This window comes from Falco naumanni, chromosome 4 (assembly GCF_017639655.2).
Source record: "Falco naumanni isolate bFalNau1 chromosome 4, bFalNau1.pat, whole genome shotgun sequence".
Lineage (NCBI taxonomy): Eukaryota > Metazoa > Chordata > Aves > Falconiformes > Falconidae > Falco > Falco naumanni.
In genome coordinates, this window is record NC_054057.1 from 113202490 (window position 1) to 113228915 (window position 26426).

Below are 26426 nucleotides of genomic sequence, written 5' to 3' on the forward strand. Positions count from 1 at the left end.
GGACCAGAGCCAAGTGTTAGTCCTGGCCATGGCTGCTCCCCTCCAGGGCTGCAGATGACTGGGAGGAGGAACCAGAGCCCTTCAACGCCAGCTTCTACCGGAGGAGCCTGGACAACAAAGGCTACATCTTCAAGCCGCCCTACCGGGATGGTGGGTGCCAGCTTGGGGTGGCTGGGGGTGGCGTAGGCTGTTGCTAGTCCTGCGTGTCCCCTGATGCCACCCCTGCCCTCTGCAGCCGGCTACCGGGGGCTGGACCTGGAGAACAACACCATCGGGATCCTGGTGAGCACCGCTGTGGAGCTCAGCATCGGGGGCAAGACACTGAAGCCAGCAGGTAGGCAGGGGACTGGGAGCCCCACCACCAGGCTGGGGGTGTCCCCGTCATCCCCCCCCCCAATGCTGGGGCTCACCCCATCTCCCTGCTGCCCCAGTGGTGGGGGTGAAGCTGGACTTGGAGGCCTGGGCTGAGAAGTTCAAAGTGCTGGCAAGCAACCGGACAGACCGTGACCAGCTGGGCGCCCGCCGGGTACGTCTCTTGGAGCTCCTGTGGTGCTGGCACTGTGTGGGGATGGGGATGGGGATGGGGACGGGGATGGGGATGGGGATGGGGACAGGGACAGGAAGGGAGCTCTGCTTGCTGGGGACGTGGCTGGGGAGCACTGCTGGGACACAGTGCCTGTGGCCCCCCTGGGCTTGTACCTCCTGCACAGCCCTGCCTGTCACCCTGTCCAGGGCACCTGTCCCACTCCCTGGGGACACCACCCCATGTGTCCCCTCCTGTCCAGGAGGAAAACTCTGGGTGGGAAAGACAGTCCTCCTGCTAACCTGTCCCTCTGCCCTGGTTTCACTTGACAGTGCGACCCCTCGACCAGCTGCGAGATGGACTGTGAGGCCAACAACAAGGTGGGTGGTGGGCAGGGGTGGAGGCAGCAGGGAACAGCAGGCAGGGGGAGCAGGGGATGGCTGGGCAGGGTCCCCGTCTCTTGCCCACCCTGCCTGTGCCATCTGGGTGAGCGCTCCTGCCCTGTGCCCCTGCTGATCCCAAAGCTCAGCCAGCCCCCGACCCCTCTTGCAGGGATGAAGCCCCAGGGGTTATGCCCTGGACCATGGCCACCCCCCTGAGGGGGCTGTTAATCCCCACAGTGTGGGTGGTGGTTCTTGTTCCCTGCACCCTCTCAGCATGGGTGCTTCCAGCACCAGGATGCTCCCGAGCAGCCCCCACGCTTGGGGACACCATACCGGCCCCCTGCCTGACTGCCCATCACCCACCCTGGCCCTGCCTGTCCTGTCTTGGTCTGGGCATGGCCAGGGGGTGGGTGACACTGCCCTCCTTCTGCAGGACCTCATCTGCGTCCTCATCGATGATGGGGGCTTTCTGGTGCTCTCCAACCAGGAGGACCACTGGTACCAGGTGAGCGGTGCCCAGGTGGCAGCTCTCCTGAACCTGTGATGCAAGCAGGGAGCTGAGACTTTTGAGCTCGTGTCATGGGTAGCATGACAACAGCCCTGCTCAAGTCCCTATGGGGGAGACCCGCAGTCGAGGTGGCATTTGGGTGCAGACTGGGTGTCCCAATCCCAGGTGGGCAAGTTCTTCAGTGAAGTGGATGCCAACCTGATGTCCGCTCTCTACAACAACTCCTTCTATGCCCGCAAAGAGTCCTATGACTTCCAGTCAGTCTGTGCCCCCGAGGCCCAGAGCAACACGGGTGCTGCACCCCGTGGCGTCTTCGTGGTGAGTACCCGCGGGGATGGTGGCTTCCTGGTGGGCCAGGAGCTGACACCCATGGGTGTGTCCCCAGCACCTCGTACAGGGACCTGCTGGCTCACTGCCCCCCCTCTTTGCCTACAGCCCACTGTGGCCGATCTCCTGAACCTCGCCTGGTGGACTTCAGCCACAGCCTGGTGAGTCCTGCCACAGCCCCTCCCCAGGGGCTGTTTCCATTGGGGGGTGTCACCAGTACATCCCTGGGGCTGGGACAGCCAGCGTGGCTGTGCTCTCCTTCCCCAGGTCCCTCTTCCAGCAGTTCCTCTATGGCCTCACCTACAGCAGCTGGTTCCAGACGGGTGAGTCCCTTGGGAGCCCCAGGCTGGGGGTGGGCAGGGGATGTGGTGGGGGCACATGGCGGGGCGGTCCATGGCCCTTGTCCCACGGCACTGTGCTGGCACAGAGGAGGTGGCAGGAGACAGCATGGAGGCCAGGGAGACAAGCTGCATCATGAAGCAGACGCAGTACTACTTCAGCACTGTCAACGCCACCTACAATGCCATCATTGACTGCGGCAACTGCTCCAGGTGGGTCCATCCCTGCCATCCCACCACCTTGGCAGGGTTGGGGACACCCCGTAGGCTGCCTTTGCCAGGACCTCCACCTGCCTAGGGGCGATGGGAGATGCCGTGCAGCGCTCAAGGGGCTGTGGTACCTGGGCAGTGGGGACAGAGAGCAGTGGTAGCAACCCTGTGGGCTGTGGGGTGATGGTGACGTCCCCAGAGCTCCTCCAAGTGGGACCAAGCCCCAAAAGTCCATCAGTGCCAGTTCCCTGGGCAGCCCCTTGGCTTCGGGACAGGGATGGGGTTGAGGATGGAGATGGGGACAAGGATGGGGACGGGGACAGGGTTGGGGTTAGGGATGGGGATGAGACTGTGGATGGGGATGCCCTGCTGGCTTGGCCTCCCCAGAGCCATCTGCCAGCAGGGCTGGCAAAAGGGGCCGGGGGTCGAACGGGGCACAGGGTAACTGGGGTCCCTGCTACCATCGCACCCCCAGGCTTTTCCACGCACAGAGGCTGGCCAACACCAACCTGCTCTTTGTGGTGGCTGACAAGCCTCTCTGCAGCCAGTGCGAGTCCATCAAGCTGCTGCAGGCAGAGGTAAGAGGTATCCTTTGGTGGCCTGGCTGCATCCCACCAGGACACGGTGGCAGAGGGGTAGAAGGACAGGCGGGGTCTGGGGCAGGGCAGGGGTGCCAGGAGCTGCAGGGTCTGGCAAAGGTGGAGGGAGCTGGCCCATGGCTAGAGGGGATGGGGGTAGACATGGGGTGCCCCATGGGCCCCTGGCACCCTGTCCCTGCTGGTTTCCTTGACCTGCAAAGCCCCCCCGAGGGACCCCAACCAGTGTGAGCTGGTGGACAGGCCCCGCTACCGGAAAGGCCCCCACATCTGCTTTGACTACAATGCAACAGTACGTGGGGGGCAGGGGGGGAAGGGGGGAGTGGAGCTGTGGGGGGCCCTGGGGTGGGTTGGGGGGAAGGGGGTTCCCCCTGAGGCAGTGGAGCAGAGCCATGGGGGGTCCCCAGGGGAGCAGAGCTGTGGGGTGCCCCCCTTGGGAGAATGGAGGAGTGAGTACCCCCCGGAGGGGAACAGACCCCGTGGGGTGTCCCCTTGAGGGGAACAGAACCGTGGGGGGATCCTGGGGGTGCAGTACCATGGGGGGAGACCCCTGATGGGGATTTGGTGCCCTGGGAGGACCTGGATGGGATCAGGAGCTTTGGGGTGCCCCCTGGGGAGGTCAGAGCCATAGGGGAGTCTCTAGTAGAGCAATGCCATGGGGTGGGTGCCCTCCTGGAGGGGACCAAAGCCACGGGGGTCCCAGGGAGAGCAGCACTGTGGAGGGTCTCCCAGGGGGGCACTGCTACTGGGGTTCTGGGACAGGAGGTGCAGCAGGGCTGCAGGGGGGTGGTGGGTGCCCCTGGGGTGCCGAGGCACTGCTGGGGTGCCCCATGGCCCCTCTCCCTTTGACCCCTTCCCCAGGAAGATACCTCAGACTGTGGCCGAGGGGCTTCCTTTGCCCCCTCCCTGGGGGTCCTGCTCTCCCTGCAGCTGCTGCTTCTCTACTCCAGCGCCAGCCAGCACCCACTGCCCCCGGCCATCTGCCTTTAGCCCCCCTGGCCACCCCCACTAGCTCTCTTTTCTTTCAAGCTCCATCTCCATCCCCCTCCCTGGCCCAGTGGAGCAACGTCCCCTCTGCCTCCTTGGGGACCCCTGTGATGCCGCCCACGCTCCCCACCGGCCACAGCCAAAGAAGAGTTGGGGTGTGGGCAGGGGCTCCCTGGCAGAGCGGGGACCGGGTCAGTGCCCCAGCGTCATGCCCGCCCAGCCGCTTGGGACTTGGAAAGTGGTGTCAGCACCCTCTACCCACGACCCCTCCATCCACCTCGCCTATTTTTTTAGCCTGAAGATTTTAAAGCAGATCTTTATACATTGAGTTTCCAACATTTTCGCCTGGAGACCGGCGTTGTTTATTGTCAGCAACAAGGACACATAGAAAAAACAAAGGGGGGGGGGGGGAGGAAAAAAAAAAGAAAAAAGGACTTGACTTGACTATGCGGGTCAGTATTATTTTTTCCAGCGAGTACCGGCCTCCTCCCCGGCCCCGCAGGCATGCAGGGCAGTGGGTGGCTCCATAATCCCTGGGGGCAGGGGCAGAGGCGGAGGGGGAGGGGGGAGCTGCTGACCATGATTGGGGTGGGATGGAGCCCTGATACCTGCACTGGGCTCAGCCGCTCCATGCGTCCTTGGGCACAGATACTGGGTTGAAAAACGGGGCGGGGGGGGTTGGGGGGGGGTGGAATGTATTTTGTTTCTTTTCCGTTCTGCAGATCACTGTGAAATCCTGCCCACCCCAGCCCTGCCCGGGCCCCCAGCCCATGTCCCTTGCCCACCCACCCCCCCCCCGGCAGCCCTGCCAAAGAAACGGTGCTGCTTGTCCATGAGGGGACATGGCACTACTCCGGCAGGATGTGCCTCGCATCCCTGAGCGGGAGGTGGAGCAGGAGCTGCCACATGTCCCCAGAGGGACATGCCAGGCTCCCATGCCCATCCAGCACGGGGGCTGCCGGCCGGCCGCGGCGAGGGTAGCTGCTTCCAGGGGTGCTGCTGACGTCCCAGATGAGGGCACCCAGTGCTGGGAGGGCAGGAGGTGCCTCGGCAGCGCGGTGCCCTAGGGTGCTGGGGCTCACCCCAGGGCACTCAGGTGGGGGTGTCGTCCCCCCAGCCAAAACACTGGGTGCCAAGGAGGGAGATGGAGCAGCTGCTCAGCCACAGCACCCCACTGCAGCCCACCACCCCAGCCAGGAGAACTGCCACAGGGCTGGGGGGGCCCAGTGCAGGGTGCCCAGCCGTGACACTCCAGGGTGCTGCAGTGCAGGGGGTGCCATACCCACCATCCACGCCCCCCACTGCTCCCGGCAGCGCCAGGGGGCCCCTGCCTGGGTGGGCTGCCTTGGGGACACTCACCCCCCTGGGGACCCTGCTCAGAGCCACCCCATCAACTGGGGCTGGGGGAGCCCCCTCGGCATGGCCACCCCGGGTGGGGCTGGGGAGGGTGCCAGGCACTAATTAGTGCTGGGGTTAATTAATGGTCATTCTGCTTGTAGCTTTTTCAGTGTGTGTTTGGTTACTGTCTCTGGGAACCGTGTTTGAACAGATGGCTCTGTGTTACCGGGAGTGTGTGTACTTCTGTAGTCTAGTTAGGTGCTCTGCCAGAAAACCACCACTATACATACCTATAAATATATACATATATAGTCTATTTTAAGTTAAAAACCAATGAGATGAAGAGGCAGCGTGGCCCCAGGCCCCCCATCCCACTGGGGTCTCATCCTGCCCCATCCCCACCTGAAAGCTTCTCTCTGCTCATTCAAAGGCATTGGGGTTTTAATTGATTTTCTTTAATTTATTTTTTATTTATTTGGGTTTTAGTTTTTTTTTTGTACAGAAGAGTTGGAAAACTTAAAAAAACAACAAAAAGACAATTTGTAAGATATCGTGTGTGTGACTCCTTGTAAAATATTTTCAAATGGTTTATTACAGAGACTCAGTTATTAAATAATGTTCATATTTTCACTTCACAGGTGGTGGCTGAGTCATTGCCCGTGTACGTGGCTATGGCGGAGGGGGGGGGGCACAGCACGGGGTGGGGGGTCTGGCAGGATATGGGGGGCCACTGCCTGCACCTCAGCCAGGGGGCTGGTGCGCAGGGACACAGGCAGGGGTACAGGCACCCACCCACTGCGCAGGGGGGGCTGTGGGGCAACAGGGGCTCAGCCCCCCCACGTAGCCCCCCCCATCCCCCTCGCCTGTCCCCGCAGGACCATGTCACCCCTTCCCCACGTCCCTGTCCCCTGTGCCCTGTGCCACAGCCCTCCCTCCATGCCTCTGTCCTCTTGCGCCCGCGTCCCCACATCCCTGTCCCCCTGTCCTGGGGGGGTCAATGTCCCCGAGTGCCCCCCGTGTCCAGCCCACCCGTGTCCGTGTCGTGTGTGTGTGTGTGTGAGTGTTCCCTCCAGCGTCTGTGCCCACAACCCCATGCCTGTCCCCCGAGTGCCCCCACAACCCCGCTCCTCTGTCCATGAGGCCCGGGCCTCCCCGCCGTGCCGCCCCCCCGCAGGGCCGGACTACGCGTCCCGACGTGCTTTGCGGCGGGACCCCGGCCCCACCAGGAGAAGCCGGCCCCGCCCCCGCCCCGCCCGCGCATGCGCAGAGTCGCTGTTTGTCCGCGCCCGGCCTGGCCCAGCAGCGGGGCCCAGCGCGGCCTGGCCTGCGGCGGCGGCGGCTAGAGGGGCCCGGGCGTGGGCGGGGGTTGAGCGGGCCTCGGTGCGGGGAGGCGGCCCTGGCGCGGGGAGGCTGGGCGCTGTAGCCCCCGCGGGGCAGCCTCGTGCCGCCGGCGGGGGCCGAAGATGCGGCGGTACCTGCCAGTGGCCCGGCAGCACTTCCTGGCGGCGCTGGCTGGCACCAGCGTGGTCGTGAAGTCGTTGAGCGCCGCCGTCGTCCTCCTCTACCTGCTCTCCTTCGGCCTGGACACGGCCTACGGCCTGGGGGTGACCCCCGGCTACCTCCTGCCCCCCAACTTCTGGGTCTGGACACTGCTGACGCACGGGCTGGTGGAGGAGCGGGCCTGGGGCCTGGCGGCCAGCCTGGCCACGCTGGGGGCGGCCGGGCGGCTGCTGGAGCCCCTCTGGGGTGCTCTGGAGCTGCTGGTCTTCTTCGCGGTGGTGAACGTCGCGGTGGGGCTCCTGGGGGCCCTCGCTTACTTCCTCACCTATGTGGCCTCCTTCCACCTCCCCTACCTGTTTGCTGTCCGCATCCACGGCGGGCTGGGCTTCCTCGGGGGAGTTTTGGTGGCCCTCAAGCAGACGATGGGGGACAGCACCGTCCTGAAGGTGCCCCAAGTCAGAATGAAGGCTGTCCCCATGCTCCTGCTCCTTCTCCTGGCTCTGCTGCGGCTTGCTGTCCTCATCGAGAGCAATGTACTGGCCTCGTATGGCTTCGGGCTCCTCTCCAGCTGGGTCTATCTCCGGTTCTACCAGCGGCACAGTAGAGGCCGTGGAGACATGTCTGACCACTTCGCCTTCGCCACTTTCTTCCCCGAGATCCTGCAGCCCGTGGTGGGGCTGGTGGCCAACCTGGTGCATGGCATCTTGGTGAAGGTGAAGGTCTGCCGCAAGACAGTCAAACGTTACGACGTGGGTGCCCCGTCATCCATCACTATAAGCCTGCCGGGGACAGACCCTCAGGACGCCGAGAGGAGGAGGTACCGCTTGCCCTGCTTCCATGAGTATGGGTAATGAGGGTCGGGTTTAAAACCGAGACAAGGAGGAGCAGGGAGATTTGGGTGCAGGGTGCTGTGGGGGGGGCCTTCTCCAAGGGGTCTACTGGGAGCTGCCCTCCCTGCCACAGAAGGGGTGGGGAGCATTTTGGAGGGCTGGTGGGATGTTGTCCTGCACTTCACAGCATGGAGTGGTAGTCGACATGCAGGGGAAGAGCAGAGAGATCCTGGCAAGGGGGCAGGCGGGGTTCGGGGTCCCTGCAGAAGGAAGGGGGTTGCCAGCTGCCTGGGGAGGTGCAGGCTCCCGGCTCAGTTCGTGGCAGCCCTGCACTCATTCATCCTGGTGCAGGGGAAGGCAGTGAGTCAGCCCTGCGCCCCAGCCTTCCCACGTGCCTGGCGCTGGCCTTCCTGACTCCCTGCCGGAAGATTTGGACAAGGTATTGGCGCTCTCCTTTCCCTTGCCCTGTTTTATGCCTTTCTTCCCCTGTTCCCGGAGCAGAGCGGTCTGTGTGCCATCTGATAGCTTCTGAGCGCACCACGTGGCATGAAAACTCTGTGTATTGTAGTCTGGGAGCAGGAGTCGGCTTCTGTGGGGCAGACCCAGGCACTCTGGGTCATCCCCAGCACTGCTGAATCCACCCCTCTCCTGCCGGGAAGAAGGCAGGGAAGGCTTGCACAGTTGCCCCGTGGGGCAGAGCTTTTAACCCTTGCTCTGCCCATTGGACCCAGGGTTAACCCACCCATCTGCCCTTGCCCCACAGGCAACTGGCCCTGAAGGCCCTGAACGAGCGACTGAAGCGTGTGGAGGACCAGTCAGCCTGGCCTAGCATGGAGGATGAGGAGGAGGAGGAGGCAGCAGTGAAGGCCAGCAGCCCGCTGCTGCCCGACCCTGGCACAGCTGGGAAGGGTGCTAGCCAGGAGTCCAACCTCATCACCTTCCAGGATGTCCCATCCCAGCTGTGACCAGCCGAAATGCCGTCCCCCCTTCCCCGCCCTGTCTCCATCAAAGAGCTGCTAAGCCCCCTCGTGTCCCCCCGAACAGCTGGGACGCTCGGCGGGGAGCAGGGACTCCTCCAGCAGCAGAGGCAGGGGGGCTACCTCATTCCAATGCTTCGTTGCTGTTTGTGGCCAGCACTGAGCACCTGGGGGGACTAGACGCTGCTGCCACCGCAAGGACGGATTCCTCGAGCTGTTCGCCTTGGCACAAGGCTGTGGATGTCGGTACCAGCAGCGGGGGCTGTTCCAGGAGGGGGACGCGGAGCTGATCCCTGCCCTGAGGCTACTGCACTTGCCCACACAGGAGCAAAGTCAGCAGCACTTCCTTGCTTCTCCTGTGTGCTGGGGGTTGGTCAGAGCGCTCAACACTTATTTTCTCCTTCTGAAGGTAGTTTTGTCCCCAGCCAAGGGAACAGGAAGGCTGGTGGGTTTCTTTTCCAAATTCCTTTCTTGTGGGGAACCTTCCCCCACCCCTGGCAGGAGCTCACCCTGACTGGTGAGAGGTCTGCTGGGCAGAGGGTGACACCCAGCCCCTCACAGCAGTGGTCCGGTGCCACCAGCTTTGGGCTTTGTGCATGGGGGGTTCTTTCCTCCTCCCTCTCCCACCCCCGAAGCCAGCCCTGCGAGGAGCCGGTGCCCTTGGCTGCTCCCCAGCTAATCCGTTTGTCAGATTACACTAGAAGCTGGAATTAATTTTTACGGTAGGGCTCTTGCTGCTTCCTCCAGCAGCAAGGTTTTTTTCTTGCGGGTAGAATATGGGCTCCCCCTTCTCTTTCCCTCCCTCTGTGTTGATGGGCTTTTTTTTTTTTTTTTTTCCTGGATGGAGAGGATGCTCCTTGCGATAGCCTCCTCAAAGCTTCTGATGCCCCAGCCCGGGATGTGGCTTGATAGTGTTGTGATTATTTTTTTAAAGGACCACACAAGAAGGTTTTGTCAACCAGGAAAAACACAGATGTTTCGGTATCAATAAAGAGTTCTTTGAAAGAGTTGGCTCCCATAGCAGAGCACAGGCAGGGGGCCAGGCACAGGGCAGCCCCTGAGTGCTCTTGTGCAGGAGCCCGGGGAGGGGATTTCTTCCCAGGTGCTCCCACCAGGCTGGGAGAGACCCTTTGTGAGCAGGTGGGAAATCTGCAGGGGACATGTCTGCCCACACCCCAAAAGTCCTGCCCAGGCAGTAAAGAGGACTTGTTGTGCTGTAGCTGCCTGAAATCTTTTATTGAATAAAAGCTCTAGATACAGAGGAATTTCCCAGCCTGGGAGCTACTCCCAGCTTTCCAGCCCTGCCGAGCAGGGTATGTGCCAGAGGAGCCATGGGGCTGCTGCAGCAGACAGCCTCACAGCACCCAGCTGCCCCAGTGGTGAGCAGGCTGGAAGGAAGGCTGTTGTGCTGGCGAGAGGAGAGGTGAGGAGGTTCCTTTCTGCCTTCCTAAGGGCTGTTTCACAGGCTGGCTCAAGGGCTCATCCCCCAGGCCCGCACCAAGCCCTGCTTCCCCTGTGCTTGCACTGTTCCTTGTGCCCCTCAGAGGGACAAAACAGGCCTTTGCAGGCTGCCAGTATACAGCCTGGCTCAGTAATTTTCTCTGTAAAATGACCCCCACCTCCTGCCAGGCTGAAGCTTTGCTGTCCCAGCCTGTGGGAAGGATTTGTGTGTGGCAATGGGTGCCCAGATCCACAGCTGTTGGACAGGGCTCACTGCACCAGTCCTGGAGACCACACAGGTCCCTGCATGGGTCTGTGCCGTGGGGACAGATGTGCTGCTGTACCATTGCATCTGCCTTGGGTGCTGTCACCTTGCTTTGGCCCTCCTGAGGCTGAAGCCACAACCGTGCCCTGTGCTTTTACTGGCCAAGCTGCCTTTGTGGTAGGAGAGGCAGCGTGCTGCCCGCTGTAGCCTCTGGGGTGAGCAGGGACTCCCTGCCCTCCTCACCAGGAATGTGACAGCATCTGTCCTGCCTGCTCTGAAGCAGCCTTGGGTAGCAAGGGAAGGGAAAAGGAGCAGGAATCCTGAATGAACCCTCCAGTTCCTAGCACTGAGCACCAAGCTGTCATGGGGACCAGCAGCTTTACCTGTGCTGGGAAACATCCCTACCAAGGCAGACGGGCATGAGGTGGGCAGCTCCTGCCCCATTGGTATCATGCACATTGTAGCTGCTCCCCGGGGACAAGACACTACGGACAATCCAGGACTAATGAGAGACAAGTAGGTAGAAACTGAGTTCTGAGAAGACCCTATGCAAGTGGGGGACCCCAGAGGGGGGCTGCGAGGGGGAGCCCTGGCCTCACTCACTCGCACAGAGGAAGTTCGCATCTGTGCTAGGCCATTAGTGCTGGCTCCGCTTGCGGTACAGGTAAGCATTGCTCACCTGGTTCATGATAACCAAGCTGGTGAGAAGGGGACACAGCATGGCAAGGTACCAGGAGACACTGGTCACCGAGGTGGTGAACCACAGAGAACACATACCCAGCATCAGGCTGGCACAGCCCAGCAGGTAGCCTACCAGCCCTGAGGTTGCGTGGTACAGCTTGAGCTTAGCCAGCGTCCAGTTCTTCATCAGTTTGGGGTAGAGCAAAAGCACCCCCCCAGCACACTGCCCACTGGCATACAGCACGGTCAGCAGCCCCGTCAGGCCATGCCAGGTCACTAAGTGGGCCTTGCCGTTCAGGTGCTTGTTGTAGGCGATGATGCCCAGACCCAGGAGGGCGCAGAGGAGAGCGAGCAGCTGGAGGGCCCAGTGCACCCGCACTTTGACTTTGCGGGAGAAGGAGCGGAGCAGCGAGATCTCCGGGGAGAATATCAGCAGGGCTTCCGTCATCAGGAATGAGAACTGGGAGACAGAGGCAGGAGGATTGGCATTGGCTGCCCCCACCCCTCTGCCACGGCCCGGGGCAGAACCGGCAGCGGGTCTGTGTCCCCCGGGGCTCGGCGTCCCACCACCCACAGGCAGCTGAGAGGCTTGACCCTCTGTGCCAGCTGCCATCAGCCAGCAGGGCCCCTTTCTCTCGCCCAGCAAGGTGTCCGTGGCAGGAGGGCAGCACGGGGAGGTGGCCGGTAACCGGGGCGGTGGGGGTGGCGGCACTTACCGCGAGGGCCATGAGCAGCGGGTGCCAGGAGAAGAGGCCTGCAAGAGAAGGGCAGGCGCTGAGGTGAGCTGAGCTGAGGCCCGTCCCGTCCCGCCGCGCCCCGTCCCGCCCCGCCCCGGCACTCACTGGATCCGGGCCGCGCCAGCACGGCCACGGCGGTGGGGAAGCCCAGCGCCACGAGGTGGGCGGCGGCGCCGGCGGCGGCGCGCAGCGAGCGGTACAGCCGGGACTCGGTCTCGGCTGTCAGGGCCATGGCGGCCGAGGGGGGAGCCGCCACCGCCGCCGAGACGGGCGGGCCGGGGCGCGGCCCCCGATTGGGCCAGTCCGCGCTAGGGCCCGCCTCCTCCGCGCCATGCCGTTGCTGAATGGGTGGTCGCACTGTCGCTCAGGGTGAGAGCCCGCCTCTATCGGCGCGGCCATGTGACGTTCCGTCCTGCAGGATGGACGCTACGGTGGCCGGCAGGGGTCGGGGCGCATGCGTGGTGCCTGCCGCTCTATCGCCCCGCCGCTCTACCGCCCCGCTGCCGCCTCGGGTCCAGCCCGGCCTCTTCTTGGGCCGCCATGGGCGGCAGGATTGAGTGCGTCTTCTTCAGCGAATTCCACCCCACGCTGGGGCCCAAGATCACCTACCAGGTGCGGGCGCGCTGGGCCTGAGGGGCCGGGGCCCGCCGGCGGGGCTGCGGCTGCGGCCTGGTAGCGCCCTGAGGGGAGCAGGGAGGGGGCGGCGGGGCTGCCCCGGTGGGGGCCGGCCCCGTTGGGGGCACGGGGCTGGGGCGGGCTCAGCAGCCGGCTGAGGCTGGAGCGGAGCCTTCTGTGCCGCTGCAGGTCCCGGAGGATTTCATCTCTCGGGAGCTCTTTGACACCATCCAGGTGTATGTCATCACGAAGCCCGAGCTACAGAACAAACTGATCACCGTGTGAGTGTGGCCGGCCACCGGGCCCTTCCGGGGGGAGGGCATGTCACTGCCCAGTCCTGGCTTCGGCAAGGCTGTGCCAGCAGGAGACAGCAGCTGGGCGATGTGGCAGTGCCAGCTGTCAGCTCTGAGCCCACAGGGATGTCTGTCCCAGCACTCAGCAGGTCCATTCCTATGCCTGCAATTACCCGTGCATGGGGGATGGGTACCTGATTCTGGGGGTGGCTGGTGCTGCACATGCTTCTCCATCAGCCTCAAATCCAGGAAAGTCAAACAAGTCCCAAGAGCTGTGCCACTTTTGAAGGGAGGCAGTTTTCTTTTCTGATGGTTGACCCTATTTTCTTCCCTTCTTCAGACTGTATTTTGCACTCTGAGCATTTGGGGATTAGACATAATTTTTCCTGTGAAGCAGAGAAGCCCCCACTTCCAGAGCTGACTGAACACTAGCCTTGTGTGGGGCTCAGGCCTCCCTGAGGGCGTAGGTGCAGTTATACTTGTCTTCTGACAGGACGGCCATGGAAAAGAAACTGATCGGTTGCCCCGTGTGTATCGAGCACAAGAAGTACAGCCGAAATGCTCTTCTCTTCAACCTGGGCTTCGTGTGCGATGCTAGAGCCAAGGCCTGTGCGCTGGAGCCCATAGTGAAGAAGCTGGCCGGCTACCTCACCACCCTTGAGGTGAGGCCCGAGCCAATATAAGCAGAGGCCAGCTGCCTCACGATCCACTCCACAGAGTCACTGGTGTCCTGGCACATATTGTGGATCGTGGCATTACTGGGGTAGGGGCCAGGTATACAGCAAGGAGGGGATCATGCTGGCTTTACCCACACATCACTTGAAGTTTTAGGGAGGACAGGATCTGGGATGTATGGTTCCTATAGCTGGTAATCCTGTGGGGAGGACCTGGCTCGATTTTCTGCTCTGTTTAGCTGGAAAGTGGCTTTATCTCCAACGAGGAGAGTAAACAGAAGCTGGTTCCCATTATGACCATCCTTCTGGAGGAGCTGAACGCCAAAGGAAAGTGCACCCTGCCCATAGGTATGGCAACCACACCAGCCTGGTGGTGAGGGCAGGAGCAGGGCAGGGTGGTGCTGGGGGGGCAGCTGGGGCATCCCCCGCACAGGTTGGCTCTGCCTATACTGCTTCTGGCAGCTCCCTCCCTGTCTGCGCTTGAAGCTGGGGGGATCTGAGCCAGCCTTGCCCTGGGTGGCTTGAAGGGCCGGGAGGTTATGGGGCTGCAGACACCTTCCTCTGTGCGGTATGGTGGTGTCCTGGCGCTGTTGTTCACAAACTCCCAAGGGAGCAAAGGTTTTTGTGGGGACTGAGCACTTCCCTTTCCCTGGACAGATGAGTCGAACACCATCCACCTGAAGGTGATCGAGCAGCGCCCAGACCCCCCCATCGTGCAGGAGTACGATGTCCCTGTCTTTACCCAAGACAAGGATGACTTCTTCAACTCCCAGTGGGATCTCACCACGCAGCAGGTCCGTGTCCTTAACTGGGGGCAGCATACTTTGAATGGGATCTGTTTCCAGCCTACCTGGAGGCAGAGGAGAGTCAGGCTGTCCCAGAGATCACTGCACTAATGAGCACGGTTTGGTGCTGCCCTTGTCTTTGTGCTTGGGCCTGCAAGCAACCCATTCACCCAAGACAAGGATAAAATCTGCTGGGGATGAAACCTGCCTGTGCCAGTGTGCTCCCAGACACAGGGGAGTTTCTTAGGCTTAAGGGTGATGCCTTGGGCCTCTCTGCTGTCTGCTGTCAGCAATCACTTCCTCCCCTTCTAGATCCTGCCCTACATTGATGGTTTTCGGCACGTCCAGAAGATTTCTGCAGAAGCTGATGTGGAGCTGAACTTGGTGCGCATTGCTGTGCAAAACCTGCTGTGAGTGTGTGGAAGGAGGCCTGTTCAGCCGCAGGAGGTGGGGTGGTGGGTGCTGTCAGAGAGGGCGTCTCACGTTTCCCTGTCCATCTGCAGGTACTATGGGGTTGTCACACTCGTCTCCATACTCCAGGTGGGTCCAGCCATGGAGTGTGGGGCTGCAAGTGGGATTTGGGCAGTGGCTACACCATCAGAGTGGCCATGTAGGGGGGACAATGGGGTTCAGAGCAGGGTGGGTCTTTCCTGGAGCCGTGGCAGAGCAGAACTAGTTTTCCCTTGCCCTCCAGTACTCCAACGTCTACTGCACCACACCAAAGGTCCAGGACTTGGTGGATGACAAGTGTCTCCAGGAGGAGTGTCTGTCCTATGTCACCAAACAAGGTACGGTGACCCTGGGCTGGGTTGCTGGCAGAGGCGGGGGGAGAGGGAAGCTGACTGGTGACTTGTCCCTGCAGGGCACAAGCGAGCCAGCCTCAGAGACGTCTTCCAGCTGTACTGTGGGCTGAGCCCTGGCACCACGGTGCGAGACCTCATCTCCCGCTACACCCTGCAGCTCCAGAGGGTGGATGAGAGGTCAGAGCCAGTACTCTCCTGCTCAGTCCCTGAGAGCAGCGGTGACACCAGGGGTGGCAGGGCAAGTGTGGGGTATTGAAGGGGGTGTACCCAACCCCTCTGTCTGTAGGTGGGAAAACATGAGGCAGTGAAATGGCATGGTGGAACCAGAAAGGAGTGAGGGAGCTGGGGTGTCTGACACCTCAGCATTGTGGTCCTGGTCTCTTCCCTCCTCATCCCCAGGAGGCTTATCCAGTTTGGTTTGATGAAGGGTCTTATCCGGCGGCTTCAGAAATACCCTGTCAAGGTCGCCCGGGATGAGCGGAGCCACCCAGCTCGGCTGTACACAGGCTGCCACAGCTATGATGAGATCTGCTGCAAGACCGGTAAGGGTCCAGGCTCCTCTGCGTGATGCTTGGGGCCAATGGGAGGCAGAGGGCTGCCTGCGTGCCCAGGGCAGTGCACTGGTTTTGGGGTCTCCCTTGCCCCTTTTGGAGCCTTCAGACTGCAGGGAGATGGGACTCGGAGCTAGGTTCTGTGCTGAGCTGGGCTGCCAAGCCCATGCTGCTAGGGGGAGGAGTAGGGGAGCCCAGCCAGCCCCCCAACACTCCTTCTGGGCACCCCCCTAACAACCCGCTGCCTTGCCCACCCCAGGCATGAGTTACAAGGAACTGGATGAGCGCCTGGAGAACGACCCCAACATCATCGTGTGCTGGAAGTGACGGCAGGGATGGCAGCCGGGGCCCGCCCCGGGGCTCAGGTGTCCCCTGCGCGTCCGCCGTGCGTGTCCCTGGAGCCCACTGCGCCCCGCTGGCCGCGGTCGCTCCCCCGCGCCGCCAGGGGGCGGTGGAGTCGCCGCCAGGGGCCCCCGTTGCTATAGGGACGTCGCCGCCATGGCCGCCGCCGGGCCGGCGCCGCTGCTGCCCGCCGAGGCCGAGGCGCTGGTGCGGGCGCTGCGGGGCACCGAGCTGCGGGACATCGGCGGGCAGGGGTGCGGAGACGGGGTCTGGAGCGAGGGGGCCTGGTCTGGGAGGGGTGAAGGCGAAGAAGGGGTTCTGCATTTGGAGTGTTCCCACAGGGGCTGTGGGGGGAGAGGGGAGGCCGCGGTTCTGGGGCCTCCCCAGAGGGTCAGCTGTGGAGTAGGAGGGCTTCCCGGGAGGTCTAGGGTGGAGAGGAGTGGCCCAGTTTTGAGGTGACTCCAGAAAGTCAAGGTGGGGTGGGGGTAGAGGAGAGGCCCCCATTCTGGAGCCTTCCTGCAAGGACCAGGGGAGAGAGTGGGATGCTAGGCCTAGGGTGTCCCCAGGGCATCAGTGCGGGTAGAGGTGGTGGAAGGGAGGACGTCCAGTTTTGGGGTCTCACAGTGTAGGTGTTGGGGTCAAATGGGACAGCAGTGGGTTTGGGGCTGCCCCAGGGAGCGCAGGCTTAGGGGACACCGTGAGGTTTGGGGGTGTCTGGCAGGCTTGGGGCATTTCCTAGGGATGAGGGTGCCAGCAGCAGGTTCCCCTGTATGGGGGTCCCTCTCCAGGAGTGCAGTGGAGCCCCAGGGCTGGTGGCCAGAGGTCTCTGGCACTGATGTCCTTGCTGGCTGCCCTGCAGATGGCTTTCGCAGCACGAGTGTGTGGAGAAGCTCAACATGCACGCCATCCTGAGTGCCTCCATGGGTCAGGAGCAGCTCCTCACTGAGCTGCTGGTCACCTACGCCAAGGTGAGCCTCCTTGGGTGCAGTAGTGATGCCCATGCCAGGCCTTCAGCCTCGAGCTAGGGTTGTCTAATGGACAGTGTGTAATTTTTGGAATAAAACAGTGAAGAATCTGTTTCCAGGAAAGACTTTTGACTGCTGGTTTGCCAGTTTTGCTTTTTAAAAATATTAAAGGTCAAGCTGTGGTATTTCTACTTGCTGGTCTCCGGTTCCTCTCTTGGAGTTTTGTTTTGATCTCATGCATGGGCCCCTCTGACTGCAGATCTCTGCCTTATACCTGAGGTGTCCCAGCCCCAGAATGTGCTGGACTGCACCAGGATGTGTGGTGCTCAGGACCTGCCCAGCTCCTCAGGGTCATCTTTCCCCTTTGCAACCACAGGAGCTCTTTCTGCCCGTTGGTCTGTGGATGAAAAGCTATCAATTTGTGAGCTGGGTGAATACACACACAGTGTGTCCCAAGGCTGCCCCTCTTTGGGGGCTAACTCCAAAATCTGTGTGGCTGAGCATTACCAATAAAACTAGTTGCCTCTGCAGCACTGGTCTGAAGGGCTTGATTCCCCCATCCGTTCCCTGTCTAGATTCCTGTTCTCATTGGGGAGCTGATTTCTGTGGAGATCTGGAAACACAAGATCTTTCCTGTGCTGTGCCAGCTGGAGGACTTCAAGCCAAGAAATTCCTTCCCCATCTATGTGGTGGTGAGTAGAGGGGGCAGTGGGAGCAAGCCTGGAAATTGGGCAGGTACCACTATGCTTAAAAATAAATCTCACCCTGGAGATCTCAGAGCTAGGGTTTTATATCTCACCAGACTAAGAAGCTGCAGTGGACAGTGTGACACAGTGGGAAGCACGTGGTTTCCCAAAGCTGTGGCAACAAGGCCATATGCTTGCCCCCAGGAGGGACAGGGACCCACTCCCAGGGAAACTCAGCTCTGTGGAGGGCTGTGCCCCTGCCTAATCCCGCACAAGGGCTTGCGAGAGCTGCTGGATGTAACAAAAGCTGCTCCCTGAGGCAGCTGTGCTCCTGGCTTGCAGCTCCCAGTGACTCAGTGCTACCTGCACTCCCCGGCAACAATGCCGCTGAGGTTTTTGGCCCACTCTGAACACTGTTTTTCTCTGGCACCTCTAACCAGAGGGCTCTCCGAGGTTATCTGCCTCTGGAGAAAGTGTAAGAAAAATGTAGCTTTTTTTCTTACTGAGCTCCTGGGTGCAACAGTCCCTTGGGCCATTCTTAGCAAGGGAGCGATTTCGGGGTGCTGGACTTCCCTGTGGGAAGGATGCAGCCCTTGACCTGAGAGACATCTGCCCAAGGCTTGGAAGTTTTAGCCCATTTTCAGTCCAGGGCAACATCTTGCTGGGGCAAAGTGGTTGCTTCCCTGGGCAGCTGTTTGCCTGCAGCATTGCCTCAAGGCAGTTACCTCCTGGTTCCCAGTCGGAACAAGGCTGTCTGCTCTGGTCCCAGGGGGCTAAGAGCAGCACAGCCATATGGAGCACTGTCCAATCTCAGGCAGTGGCTCTGTGCCGGTGACAGGGGCTGCAGCTTGCCCAAGGGCTATGGTTGTATTGCCACTGTAGTGCAGAGGCAGAGCCCTGAAAAGCCCTGCCTGCTGGGAAGCATGGTTCTCTGTCAGCATGTTGTAGTGTCATAGGCATGTTAACATAAATATTAATATGAACTGCATGAACTGGAGTTGTTCTAAAGATTACATCACTTGTATTTGGCTCTTGGACTTGTGTTTGGCCACAACTACATAAGCAGCTTCTTAGAAGAGCACTTTTCCCAGTCCCATTGCCTGTGGCCTCAGTACTGGTGGCTGCTCTGCTGTTGCCTCACTTTTGCCATTTTCCTCCCACAGCTGCATCATGAAGCCTCCATCATTAACCTCTTGGAGACAGTGTTTTTTTACAAGGTAAGAGGCAGGTTCAGCTTTCTTCAGTGTAATGCCCCTGGGGGTGGAAAGCCACAGCAGTGGGGCCTGGCCCTCTGTGAAACTCTTGTCATTGTGAAGGAGATCTGTGAGTCAGCAGAGGACAGCATTCTGGATTTAATTGATTATTGCCACCGAAAACTGACCCTGCTCGCAGCTCAGAGCACCAATGGACAGACAGCAACCCCGGTGGAGCTGCATCCTGAGGATCTGGCCAGCCCCTCATCTATGAAGGTGAGGAGAAAGTCCTGTAGCTCATTGGGATCACATATGATGGAGGATATGGGCAGCCTGAAGAGGCACAGGGGGGCCTTCCCATGGAGACCACCTTGGCTGCAGCTGTGGCACCTCCCAGCCATCTCAGAGGGTGTCTGGTGCTGATGCTTGTCTGCTGGGCCAGCAGCTGCACCAATCTTCCTCCACCTTGTAGCCACTCTTCCACCCTCCCTTGTGACAGTGCCAGCTTGAAGCCTCCTGCAGGACACAGTCTGAGCTCTGAGGGGTGGGGGATGCTGGAGAGTTGACAGTTAGGCAAAATATGCAGTACAGGGGTTTTGGCCATTTGCTGTTGCTCTTGAAAGCTGTGTGGGAGCCTGTGAAACCCCCTTAGCTCAGGCTGCTGCTGGAGCCAGCCAGGGTTAACCATGAGACGGATCCTTCCCTAAATCAATGTGCAATATGACTAGGAATTATCCTAATCTGTTTCCCCCCAGCTTCCTCAGCTGTTTGAGAAATACCTCCTCTCTGTGCTGGTCTGAGCCAACAGCAAGCGTGGAGTTGTTCCTAGTCAGGTGCCCCTGGGCTGCCATGCCCACCTTTCTGGTGTGGGATGTCTCTTCTTCTGGTACTTCTCAGCACCTGGAGCGTTCAAACTGTGCACACCACAAGGAGCATCTGGAGAAGCAGAGTTAAAGTGATAGCCTGCAGGCTTGGCTATACCTCCCTGTGTTGCCTCCATCCTTTGGCTTGTTGCCCAAGCACATGCTCCTCTTCCAGAAAAGGGAAGGAAGTGGAGGGCTCTGGAGCACAATAGGGATGTTTTCCAGGAAATGTTTTCCCAGCTGGGGAGGGGAAGGGGGTGTCTCTGTCAGTGCTTTGACATGGCTCAGGTTAAAAAAATGTCCTTTTCTAGCCAATAGGGTTCTAAAAAGGGCTTCTCTTGCAAGGACCCTGGTTTCCTCTGATTCATTCCAGGCCCTCCTGACTCTGCATACAATAACCCCTTATGAAAAACCTGTTCCTGCCCTCTCCTGTGTTGTGGAGCCTGTTGCCCTTTGTGACTGTGCATGGTGGTAACCCCTGGAGCAGGACCTGTTCTGCTGCCCCCCAGAAGCACAGGCAAAAGATAGTCCCTGCCCAAAGGTAGCAGCGATGAGGTCTGGATGTCAGGAGGAGCTGTAGGAAACAGCCTCACCAGGGGAGTTTGGAGAGGGAGGTCAGGGGGAAGAGACTGTAAGGCTTTCTTAGTAGCATGTGGGGCACTGGTATGGGGAGCACAGGCCTTCTTACTGCAGGAATTTGGAAGAAAACTGTTGCAGTGGCACTTCAGAGAAGTAAGAGTTGCTGAGGTCAGTGCTCTGCACATGAAAAATGTGAGGTGCTGAGCATCTGGGACTTAAGAGGAGAAGTTCGGTCTGGGCCAGGGAGAAGGACTTGACACCTCTCAGCCTAGCATCCCGATGGTCTCAAAAGAGGCTGGGTCAGAGGATGGTCAGGCTGTTAGCTTGAGCATGTGGGGGGATAAATGGGGCTCCACACCACCTGCGAAGGGAAGGAGGCTGGGTGGCTGGTGAGCATGGCATAGCTGCGGGCTGGGATAACCACAGGCTGATATTTAGCTGGAGGGGAGAGGCAGATCCAGGAAGGGTGGATGTAGGACTGCAGCTGTGCCAGGGCCAAGTTTCTTCCTCCTCTGCTGATCGTGCAGCTTCCCCCTTCCTAGCCTCACAGGTCTCTGCAGGCCCATGGGCCACAAGATGATCCCAGAAGGGGAGAGAAGAGTGGTCTGGTACTGGCCTCTTTCAGGGGGTGTCCCTGTGCCAGGGCACTGCTGCCAGTAGCCCCCCTGACCTGTTAGGGGGAGAGAGATGAGGGACAAGCAACAATGGGCTGCAACCACTTCTGCATTTGCTCTTGCAAACGGGCAACACTGGCACAGTTGAGATGAGAAGCAGTTTGATTTGCAGGGTTCCGGTTTCCTCCCCAGTCTGTGGTTACTGATGCATCACCAACAGCCTGCCTCCCTGTAGCTCCTGGGAAATGGGGCCTGAAATTCTGAGGCTATGTTTGTCCCTCTACAGGAGCTGCAGAAGCAGGCAGAGATGATGGAGTTTGAGATTTCCCTGAAAGCCCTGTCTGTGCTGCGATTCATCACCGATCAGGTAGAGAGGTAGGTGCCCAGGAGCAGCAGAGGTGCCAGGCTCTCCAGTTCAGATTCCTGTGGGGTCACAGCGGGTGCCTGGACCCCTTTCAGCAGCTGGCTGTATCCATGGTGGCAGTGGCACTGTGGCCCAGGAGGCAAATGAAGCAGTGCTCCACCCTGCTCCATGGCACTCCTGGGAACCCAGCTTATTGGATTTTTTCCTGCCTTGCTCAGTTGCCTCAGGGAGCTTTTGTATCTGTTTTGGCACTTGTCTTCAAGCACCATTTCACCCTTTCTGTCCCATCTCCAGTCTGCCCCTGAGTGCACTGACACGAATGCTGAACACCCACAACCTGCCCTGCCTCCTTGTCGAGCTGGTGGAGCATTGCCCCTGGAGCTGCCGGGAAGCAGGTATGGATTGTGCCCTGTGGTACCTGGGGCACTGTGGTGGTATGCTGGCACATCCAGCCTCTGATGGCTCTGCTGTAGGAGGCCTTGCAGAAAGCTATTCCCCCTCTAGCGTCCCCTCCCCTTGCTCCTCACTAGTGCCTGAAGTTGTTCAGCCTGAAAGCAGCTGCAGCACAGCTGAGCTGGGAGCCCAGCAGTGCTCCCTAAAGCCAGTCCTCACACAGGGCAGTGTCTTCTGAGCTGATCGTGGGCAGACCGGGAGCGTAGCATGTCTGACAGCCCCACCTGCTGCTCTGAGGAGTCTTGTCTCAGACACAGAAAGGCCAGAGTGTCAGTCCCAGCCTGTCTGCACCTTTCTGGGACAACACTAAGAATTAGAGCCAGACATGGGCTCTCCCAGGGAGCAAACTGATTGCCCTGAAGCTGCTGGTTATTGAGCTTTGCTCTTGCCAAAGGCCTTCCTGATCAGGTTGTGCCCACCAGCCATCACCTGCGCCATCAGCCCTGCCTCCCACACCTCTGCAGCCAGGTGTGCCCCCCTGCAGCCCCCCAGCTTCCCCACTGCCTGCCTCTGAGCAGTGGTGGGGCACAGCCTGGGGTGTGGGAACCCACGTGCCTCTCCCCAGCCCTGCACCAAGGGGGGTCATGGTGCGTGCAGGGGCGGAAGAGATGCTGGGAAGCACATGGCTCTGTGCCTGCCGAGAAGAGCCCAGCTGGATGTGGGAGCTTTCCTCTTTCCTCCAGCCAGGAAACGCATTGCTTCTCTCTGCCTGTGTGCTGGGGGTGTCAGAGGGAGCTTTGATCCAGGGCCCCAAGGGAGGGATAGGAAAGGAACAAGAGTGCAAAGATATTTCCAGGCTGTGCAGATGCAGAGTTACATCCTCCTCCATCCCCCAGAGCAGCACAGCAGCTCCTGGAGCTTGTTTTATCACTTCTGTTATATTCATACTACTTCCGGCTTCCACCAGCAGAAGTAACTCCAGAAGACTGGGTATTGGCCACGCTGGTACCCCAAAACATGCCTCTCCAGCCACTCTGTTGTTGCAACATGGGCTCCCCCACCACCTACCGGTGCTCTACACTCCTGACCAAGTACGGAGGAAGCTATCTCAGGGATTTTTCCATTCCTGCCATAGTCCTATTGTTTTAAAACATGTTCTTTATGCTTTTCATGCTCCGTAGTAGCATGTCTCAGTACCAAGTAGGCTGCTTTGCTGAGCAAAGGGGTGGGGAAACAGAAGCAGGCAGAAGCAGAGGGGCTTGCTTGTGGTGAAGTGAGGCAGTGAGCATAGGCCAGCGTCCCCACCTCTCAGCTGTCTTCCTTCAGGCAGCGCTGACTCTTCCTGGAATTGTGTGTTCTGTCCCTCAGGCAAGCTCAAGAAGTTTGAGAATGGTGCATGGCACGTGATGCCCCCTGAAGACCAGGTGAAGATGACAAAACTCGATGGGCAGGTGTGGCTTGCCCTGCTCAACCTCCTGCTGAGCCCCGAATGCCAGTGCAAATACCACTTTGATGGCTTCAACAAGAGCCAGGTCCTCAAGGTAAGACCCCACACCACGAAGGCCACGGGCCCTGCAGCACAGAGTAGGACCTTGCCTGCACTGGGCACCTCTGGCATCTCTCCCCATCCCCACTATGGGCTCCTAGGAGCCAGTGGTGGGAGAACAGCAGGGTCTGTCACCATGCCAGCAGCAGCAAAGCTTGTGTTTGCACCTTGTGGGACCCCCATGGGTCACTCTGCCAGTGCCCCACAGATCCCTGCTCTTGCCACGCTGCTTCACCAGCTCTGGCTCCCTTGTCTTGACCCCTCTCCATTCACTCCCTTCTCTGTGACCACAGCTCCGTGCATTCCTGACGGACATCCTCATTGACCAGCTGCCCAGCCTGGTGGAGATGCAGAGATTTCTGAGCCACCTTGCAATGACAGAGCCAGCTCCCCCCAAAAAGGACCTCATCCTGGAGCAGGTATCCTGTGGCTCTGCCTCCACCTCTCTAGCTGCTCTGCTTTAAGCCTGATAGCTCCCCTGACCCCTTTTCCTCCCACCAAGGTCAGCTCTGGAGAGGTGGTGCCCTGGTAAAGCCGCTGAGCACCCATTTCACAGTTACACCTTTATTGCCAGCAAAGTTGCCTGTGTGTGACATGGGAGCCTTGTCCTGCTGCCACAGTGGCCAAGCAGTCACATCTAAAGGCATAAATTCTGGGTTATAAACAGCTCTCTAGACTGCATCGAGTTCCTGGGGTGGTGACAGCATGGGACAGAGATAACCCCTGGCTTGTTTTGACAGTCAACAGCTTGGGAGTTGGGCCCTGAGGGTCTTCAAACAGTGTGAGGTTCTTGGGGTGTTTAATCCATGCAGTGGTAACCTCTTGAGCAAAGTGTTTCTGCTTCTCCTGAGCTGAGAGGAGAAACTGGGGGCGGGGGGAATATCTGCAAAGAGGCAGCTGGGAGAGCAGAGGCTCTACCCTGCTGCTGGAGGCTCCCACACCACTTTCGGAGTGGATGGGTCGGTCGGGCAGCGATCCCTGGGGCTGTGCAGAGAGGGAACACGCTGCCCCCAGTACAGCTGGCCGCATGGCCCTGGTGGAGGGTGATGTGCCCCAGCCGGAGCTGGCTGTGGGTGGCTGGAGGCAGCGAAAGGCTGCAGATCAGCAAGCCGAGTGGCTGGGGCTGAGGATGGCAGCAGGGTGGAGGTGGTTATGGATTCGCTCCACATGCCTCAACTGCCAGTGTGTCAGTGGGGCAGGGACAGGCAGCTGCCGCACTGGGGACCTCATCCAGCCCCTGTCCAGGCTGCTGCCCTTCTCTGTAGCTCTGCTTTTGTGCTGGGGCTGCTTCTGCCTCTGCCAAGGGCTGGGGCTGAACCCCAGGAGTAGGCAGGGGGAGCCAGCTGGAAGCAAACACATGGGCTCCCTGCTCTGCCCAGAAAGAGGTGAACTCACTCCTTGTCTCCAAGCCAAGCTGAGGAAAGGCCTTTTTCCATTTGGCTGCTCCTGGAGCAGCCTCCTCCCCTTTCCAGGCCTGGCTATTTTTACTCTGCTGGAGAAGGCAGTGCTGTTTGAAGTAGCATCATCTACTCCAGAGTCTGAAATCCCCACGCTGCTCTTGGCTGGTGCTTTCCTTTCCGTGCTGGCCAGCCCTTCCCTGGGTGTTCATCTTCAGGGAAATGACGAGTGGAAAAATCTGCTCAGGCAAATGGCTCCAGAGCATGGGGTTCACACTGCTGCCGGCACATGGGGCGCTGAGATCCCAGGGTTTTCTGCTCAGGAGCCTTGGGGCTGAACTCTCACTCGCAACCGGGCCCTGAAGGTTTTGCCTTGTTTCACCTAACGCTCGCTGGCAAATGGATCCATCCCCTCTGTGTACCCAAAAGCACACCCTGGCTCTCTGCACCTTTGCCTTTTCCCGTGCTGCCTCCACTCACACTCCTGGAGGGGCATGCTCCTCATACCTGGGGCTGGCTGCCCCCCAGACACCCCATACTGCGGTGCTTTTGACTGGGCTGTGAGCACCCTTTTCCTCCCCTTCTGCCTTTCCCACCAGGTTCCCATCATCTGGGACTATATCCTCAAGAAAAACACTGGGAAGTGGGAGGCCATTGCCAAGCACCAGGTGAAGCATGTCTTCAGTCCCACTGAGGAGGAGCTGAAGCTTCAGGCACGCAGGTAAGGCCCTGGCACATGCATACAGGGTGCCCAGTGGAGCCAGTATCCCCATTAGCAGGGGCTGAAACTCAGCACTGAGAGGATGGAGTGGTCTGTGGTACTGGCTGGGGATGTTACCACCTCAGTAGTGGGGTGCAGTGGGGACAGCTTGCTGCTTGTTGGCAGTTCCCTGGGAGCAGCCTCACCCCCTTTTCTGCCTGCTGCAGGTGGGCACAGACCTACAGCTTGGACATGATGGAAGCTCTAGCCCCTGACAAACCCCGCTGTAGGGTGTGTGGTGCAGAGGCAGCCAAACGGTGCTCTCGCTGCCAGAACGAGTGGTACTGCACACGGTAAGGGAGCCCTGCCACCCCCCTATGTCCCCTGCAGCCCCCCCCAGTGCACCTGCTCCCCAGAGCACCCCAGACCTCATCAGAGGATGCTGTGAAAGGGCCAAGGGAAGCCAGGGGTCCCACTGCTGCTCAGCACTGGTGGCTCTCCACTTGCCACATACCTGTCCCGATCTTCTGGTGAGGCTGATGTGCCGGGACACTGGTGGAGGAGATGCTGGTGAGTGTTGTTTTGCTGCTGCGAGGTGCTGAGCTGCCAGTGCCCACACCAACAGCAGCAACAGGCTGGGTGTTCCATGGTGACTGTCTCCCTCCCCTGCACCTTGGTGGGGCAGGTAGAGAGGAAAGCACCTATGGCTCTGTGGGTGCAGGTAACAAGCTGGGATGTGGCAGCTGGGGTGGTAGCAGTAAATTAAATCTTCTCTGGTCCTGAATCGTCTGGCAAGGTCTGGTGTTAAACCATCTTAGCCCCCAGAACTGGGGGCCACATCCACCTCCCTGTTGGGCTAATGCTTGGCTGTGCCAGCTCCCCTCCAGTGCCCAGAGGAGTGCAGTGCTGGGGTTTGTCCTTGTCACTGCTTTGCTCCTGGGGATGGATGTGGCACCACTATATCCCTGCTCAAGCTGCGAGCAGCCCACTTCACAGCAGGGCCCCTGAGCAGCAGCCTTCCCCTGCGCAGGGCGTGCCAGGTCCAGCACTGGCAGAAGCACAAGGTTGCCTGCAACCTGATGGCCGGGGTGCTGAGGAGTGTGGATGACCTGTAAGAGGAGCGGTGATTGGCACGTGGCCCCGTGGCTTGGCAAGGCGCCCCGCTGCATACAGCCCAGTGACCGGAGGGGAGAAGTCAGCAAAGGCCCCCTCTGCCTGCTCCCAGCCCTGGGCAGCACTGGCTGAGCTTGGTCTTTCCTCTACCGCCACCCCATTGTGCAGCTTTCATCAATAAACCTCCTTCTGCACCCTGCTGCTGCTTGGCTCCTGCGTTTTTTTCTCCTAGCGGAAGATGTGCAATAGCTTCTTCCCCTCCCTTGTACCTTGGGAGAGGGGGAGGTTTTCATTACTCCTCTCTGCAACA

General features: G+C 59.9%; 5 protein-coding genes across 8 annotated transcripts in view; 4 read left to right on the plus strand and 1 right to left on the minus strand.

The window, feature by feature from the left end:
• The window catches only part of CACNA2D2 (calcium voltage-gated channel auxiliary subunit alpha2delta 2), a 223471-nt gene extending 217631 nt beyond the window's left edge, over positions 1–5840 (plus strand). For 2 of the 3 annotated variants that reach the window (XM_040592243.1, XM_040592244.1), the window contains 12 exons: positions 47–150; positions 236–334; positions 432–526; positions 856–903; positions 1340–1411; positions 1580–1732; positions 1850–1902; positions 2009–2064; positions 2169–2292; positions 2765–2874; positions 3089–3177; positions 3747–5840. In XM_040592243.1, coding sequence (XP_040448177.1) covers positions 47–150; positions 236–334; positions 432–526; positions 856–903; positions 1340–1411; positions 1580–1732; positions 1850–1902; positions 2009–2064; positions 2169–2292; positions 2765–2874; positions 3089–3177; positions 3747–3875 — 1132 coding nt within the window. In that variant the 3' untranslated portion in view covers positions 3876–5840. The remainder of the gene's footprint in view (positions 1–46; positions 151–235; positions 335–431; positions 527–855; positions 904–1339; positions 1412–1579; positions 1733–1849; positions 1903–2008; positions 2065–2168; positions 2293–2764; positions 2875–3088; positions 3178–3746) is intronic. The other variant, XM_040592245.1, reaches the window with a different exon arrangement.
• Positions 5841–6487: 647 nt separating this feature from the next.
• On the plus strand, positions 6488–9522 carry TMEM115 (transmembrane protein 115). Of its 2 annotated transcripts, none has more exons than XM_040592337.1 (2): positions 6488–7557; positions 8304–9522. In XM_040592337.1, exons 1-2 carry the CDS (start codon positions 6674–6676, stop codon positions 8503–8505), a joined length of 1086 nt encoding a protein of 361 aa, XP_040448271.1. In that variant the 5' UTR covers positions 6488–6673; the 3' UTR covers positions 8506–9522. The 2 variants fall into 2 exon arrangements, with proteins under 2 accessions (XP_040448271.1, XP_040448272.1); XM_040592338.1 differs by having other exon boundaries at positions 6488–7527.
• Positions 9523–9732: 210 nt separating this feature from the next.
• Positions 9733–11907, minus strand: LOC121087385 (cytochrome b561 domain-containing protein 2). Its single transcript, XM_040592340.1, has 3 exons — positions 11746–11907; positions 11620–11657; positions 9733–11363 (listed from the first exon to the last, which is right to left on the minus strand). Exons 1-3 carry the CDS (start codon positions 11870–11872, stop codon positions 10860–10862), a joined length of 669 nt encoding a protein of 222 aa, XP_040448274.1. The 5' UTR covers positions 11873–11907; the 3' UTR covers positions 9733–10859.
• A 165-nt stretch (positions 11908–12072) lies between these two features.
• NPRL2 (NPR2 like, GATOR1 complex subunit) lies at positions 12073–16859 on the plus strand. The gene is made up of 12 exons (XM_040592471.1): positions 12073–12252; positions 12445–12536; positions 13042–13210; positions 13462–13570; positions 13880–14016; positions 14320–14417; positions 14511–14547; positions 14702–14795; positions 14870–14987; positions 15210–15352; positions 15621–15726; positions 16563–16859. The coding sequence occupies exons 1-11, from the start codon at positions 12181–12183 to the stop codon at positions 15686–15688; spliced, it is 1137 nt and encodes a 378-aa protein (XP_040448405.1). The 5' UTR covers positions 12073–12180; the 3' UTR covers positions 15689–15726; positions 16563–16859.
• ZMYND10 (zinc finger MYND-type containing 10) lies at positions 15689–26315 on the plus strand. The gene is made up of 12 exons (XM_040592472.1): positions 15689–15957; positions 16563–16671; positions 17244–17360; positions 18518–18571; positions 18671–18823; positions 20890–20978; positions 21262–21362; positions 22729–22901; positions 23200–23325; positions 24903–25024; positions 25231–25356; positions 26034–26315. The coding sequence occupies exons 1-12, from the start codon at positions 15860–15862 to the stop codon at positions 26116–26118; spliced, it is 1353 nt and encodes a 450-aa protein (XP_040448406.1). The 5' UTR covers positions 15689–15859; the 3' UTR covers positions 26119–26315.
• The last annotated feature ends 111 nt before the right edge of the window (positions 26316–26426 follow it).

Bases quoted from the DNA above. Each gene is read 5' to 3' on its own strand.
- ZMYND10 (XM_040592472.1), top strand. From the start codon at position 15,860: ATGGCCGCCGCCGGGCCGGCGCCGCTGCTGCCCGCCGAGGCCGAGGCG. The intron at 17,361-18,517 runs GTGAGTAGAGGG...TTCCTCCCACAG, and splicing joins CCTTCCCCATCTATGTGGTG to CTGCATCATGAAGCCTCCAT. The intron at 25,357-26,033 runs GTAAGGGAGCCC...TCCCCTGCGCAG, and splicing joins AACGAGTGGTACTGCACACG to GGCGTGCCAGGTCCAGCACT.
- TMEM115 (XM_040592337.1), top strand. From the start codon at position 6,674: ATGCGGCGGTACCTGCCAGTGGCCCGGCAGCACTTCCTGGCGGCGCTG. The intron at 7,558-8,303 runs GTAATGAGGGTC...CTTGCCCCACAG, and splicing joins CCCTGCTTCCATGAGTATGG to GCAACTGGCCCTGAAGGCCC.
- LOC121087385 (XM_040592340.1), bottom strand. From the start codon at position 11,872: ATGGCCCTGACAGCCGAGACCGAGTCCCGGCTGTACCGCTCGCTGCGC. The intron at 11,658-11,745 runs GTGAGTGCCGGG...CTTCTCTTGCAG, and splicing joins GCTGGCGCGGCCCGGATCCA to GCCTCTTCTCCTGGCACCCG. The intron at 11,364-11,619 runs GTAAGTGCCGCC...TCTGTCTCCCAG, and splicing joins CGCTGCTCATGGCCCTCGCG to TTCTCATTCCTGATGACGGA.
- NPRL2 (XM_040592471.1), top strand. From the start codon at position 12,181: ATGGGCGGCAGGATTGAGTGCGTCTTCTTCAGCGAATTCCACCCCACG. The intron at 13,571-13,879 runs GTATGGCAACCA...TTCCCTGGACAG, and splicing joins AAAGTGCACCCTGCCCATAG to ATGAGTCGAACACCATCCAC. The intron at 14,548-14,701 runs GTGGGTCCAGCC...CTTGCCCTCCAG, and splicing joins CACTCGTCTCCATACTCCAG to TACTCCAACGTCTACTGCAC.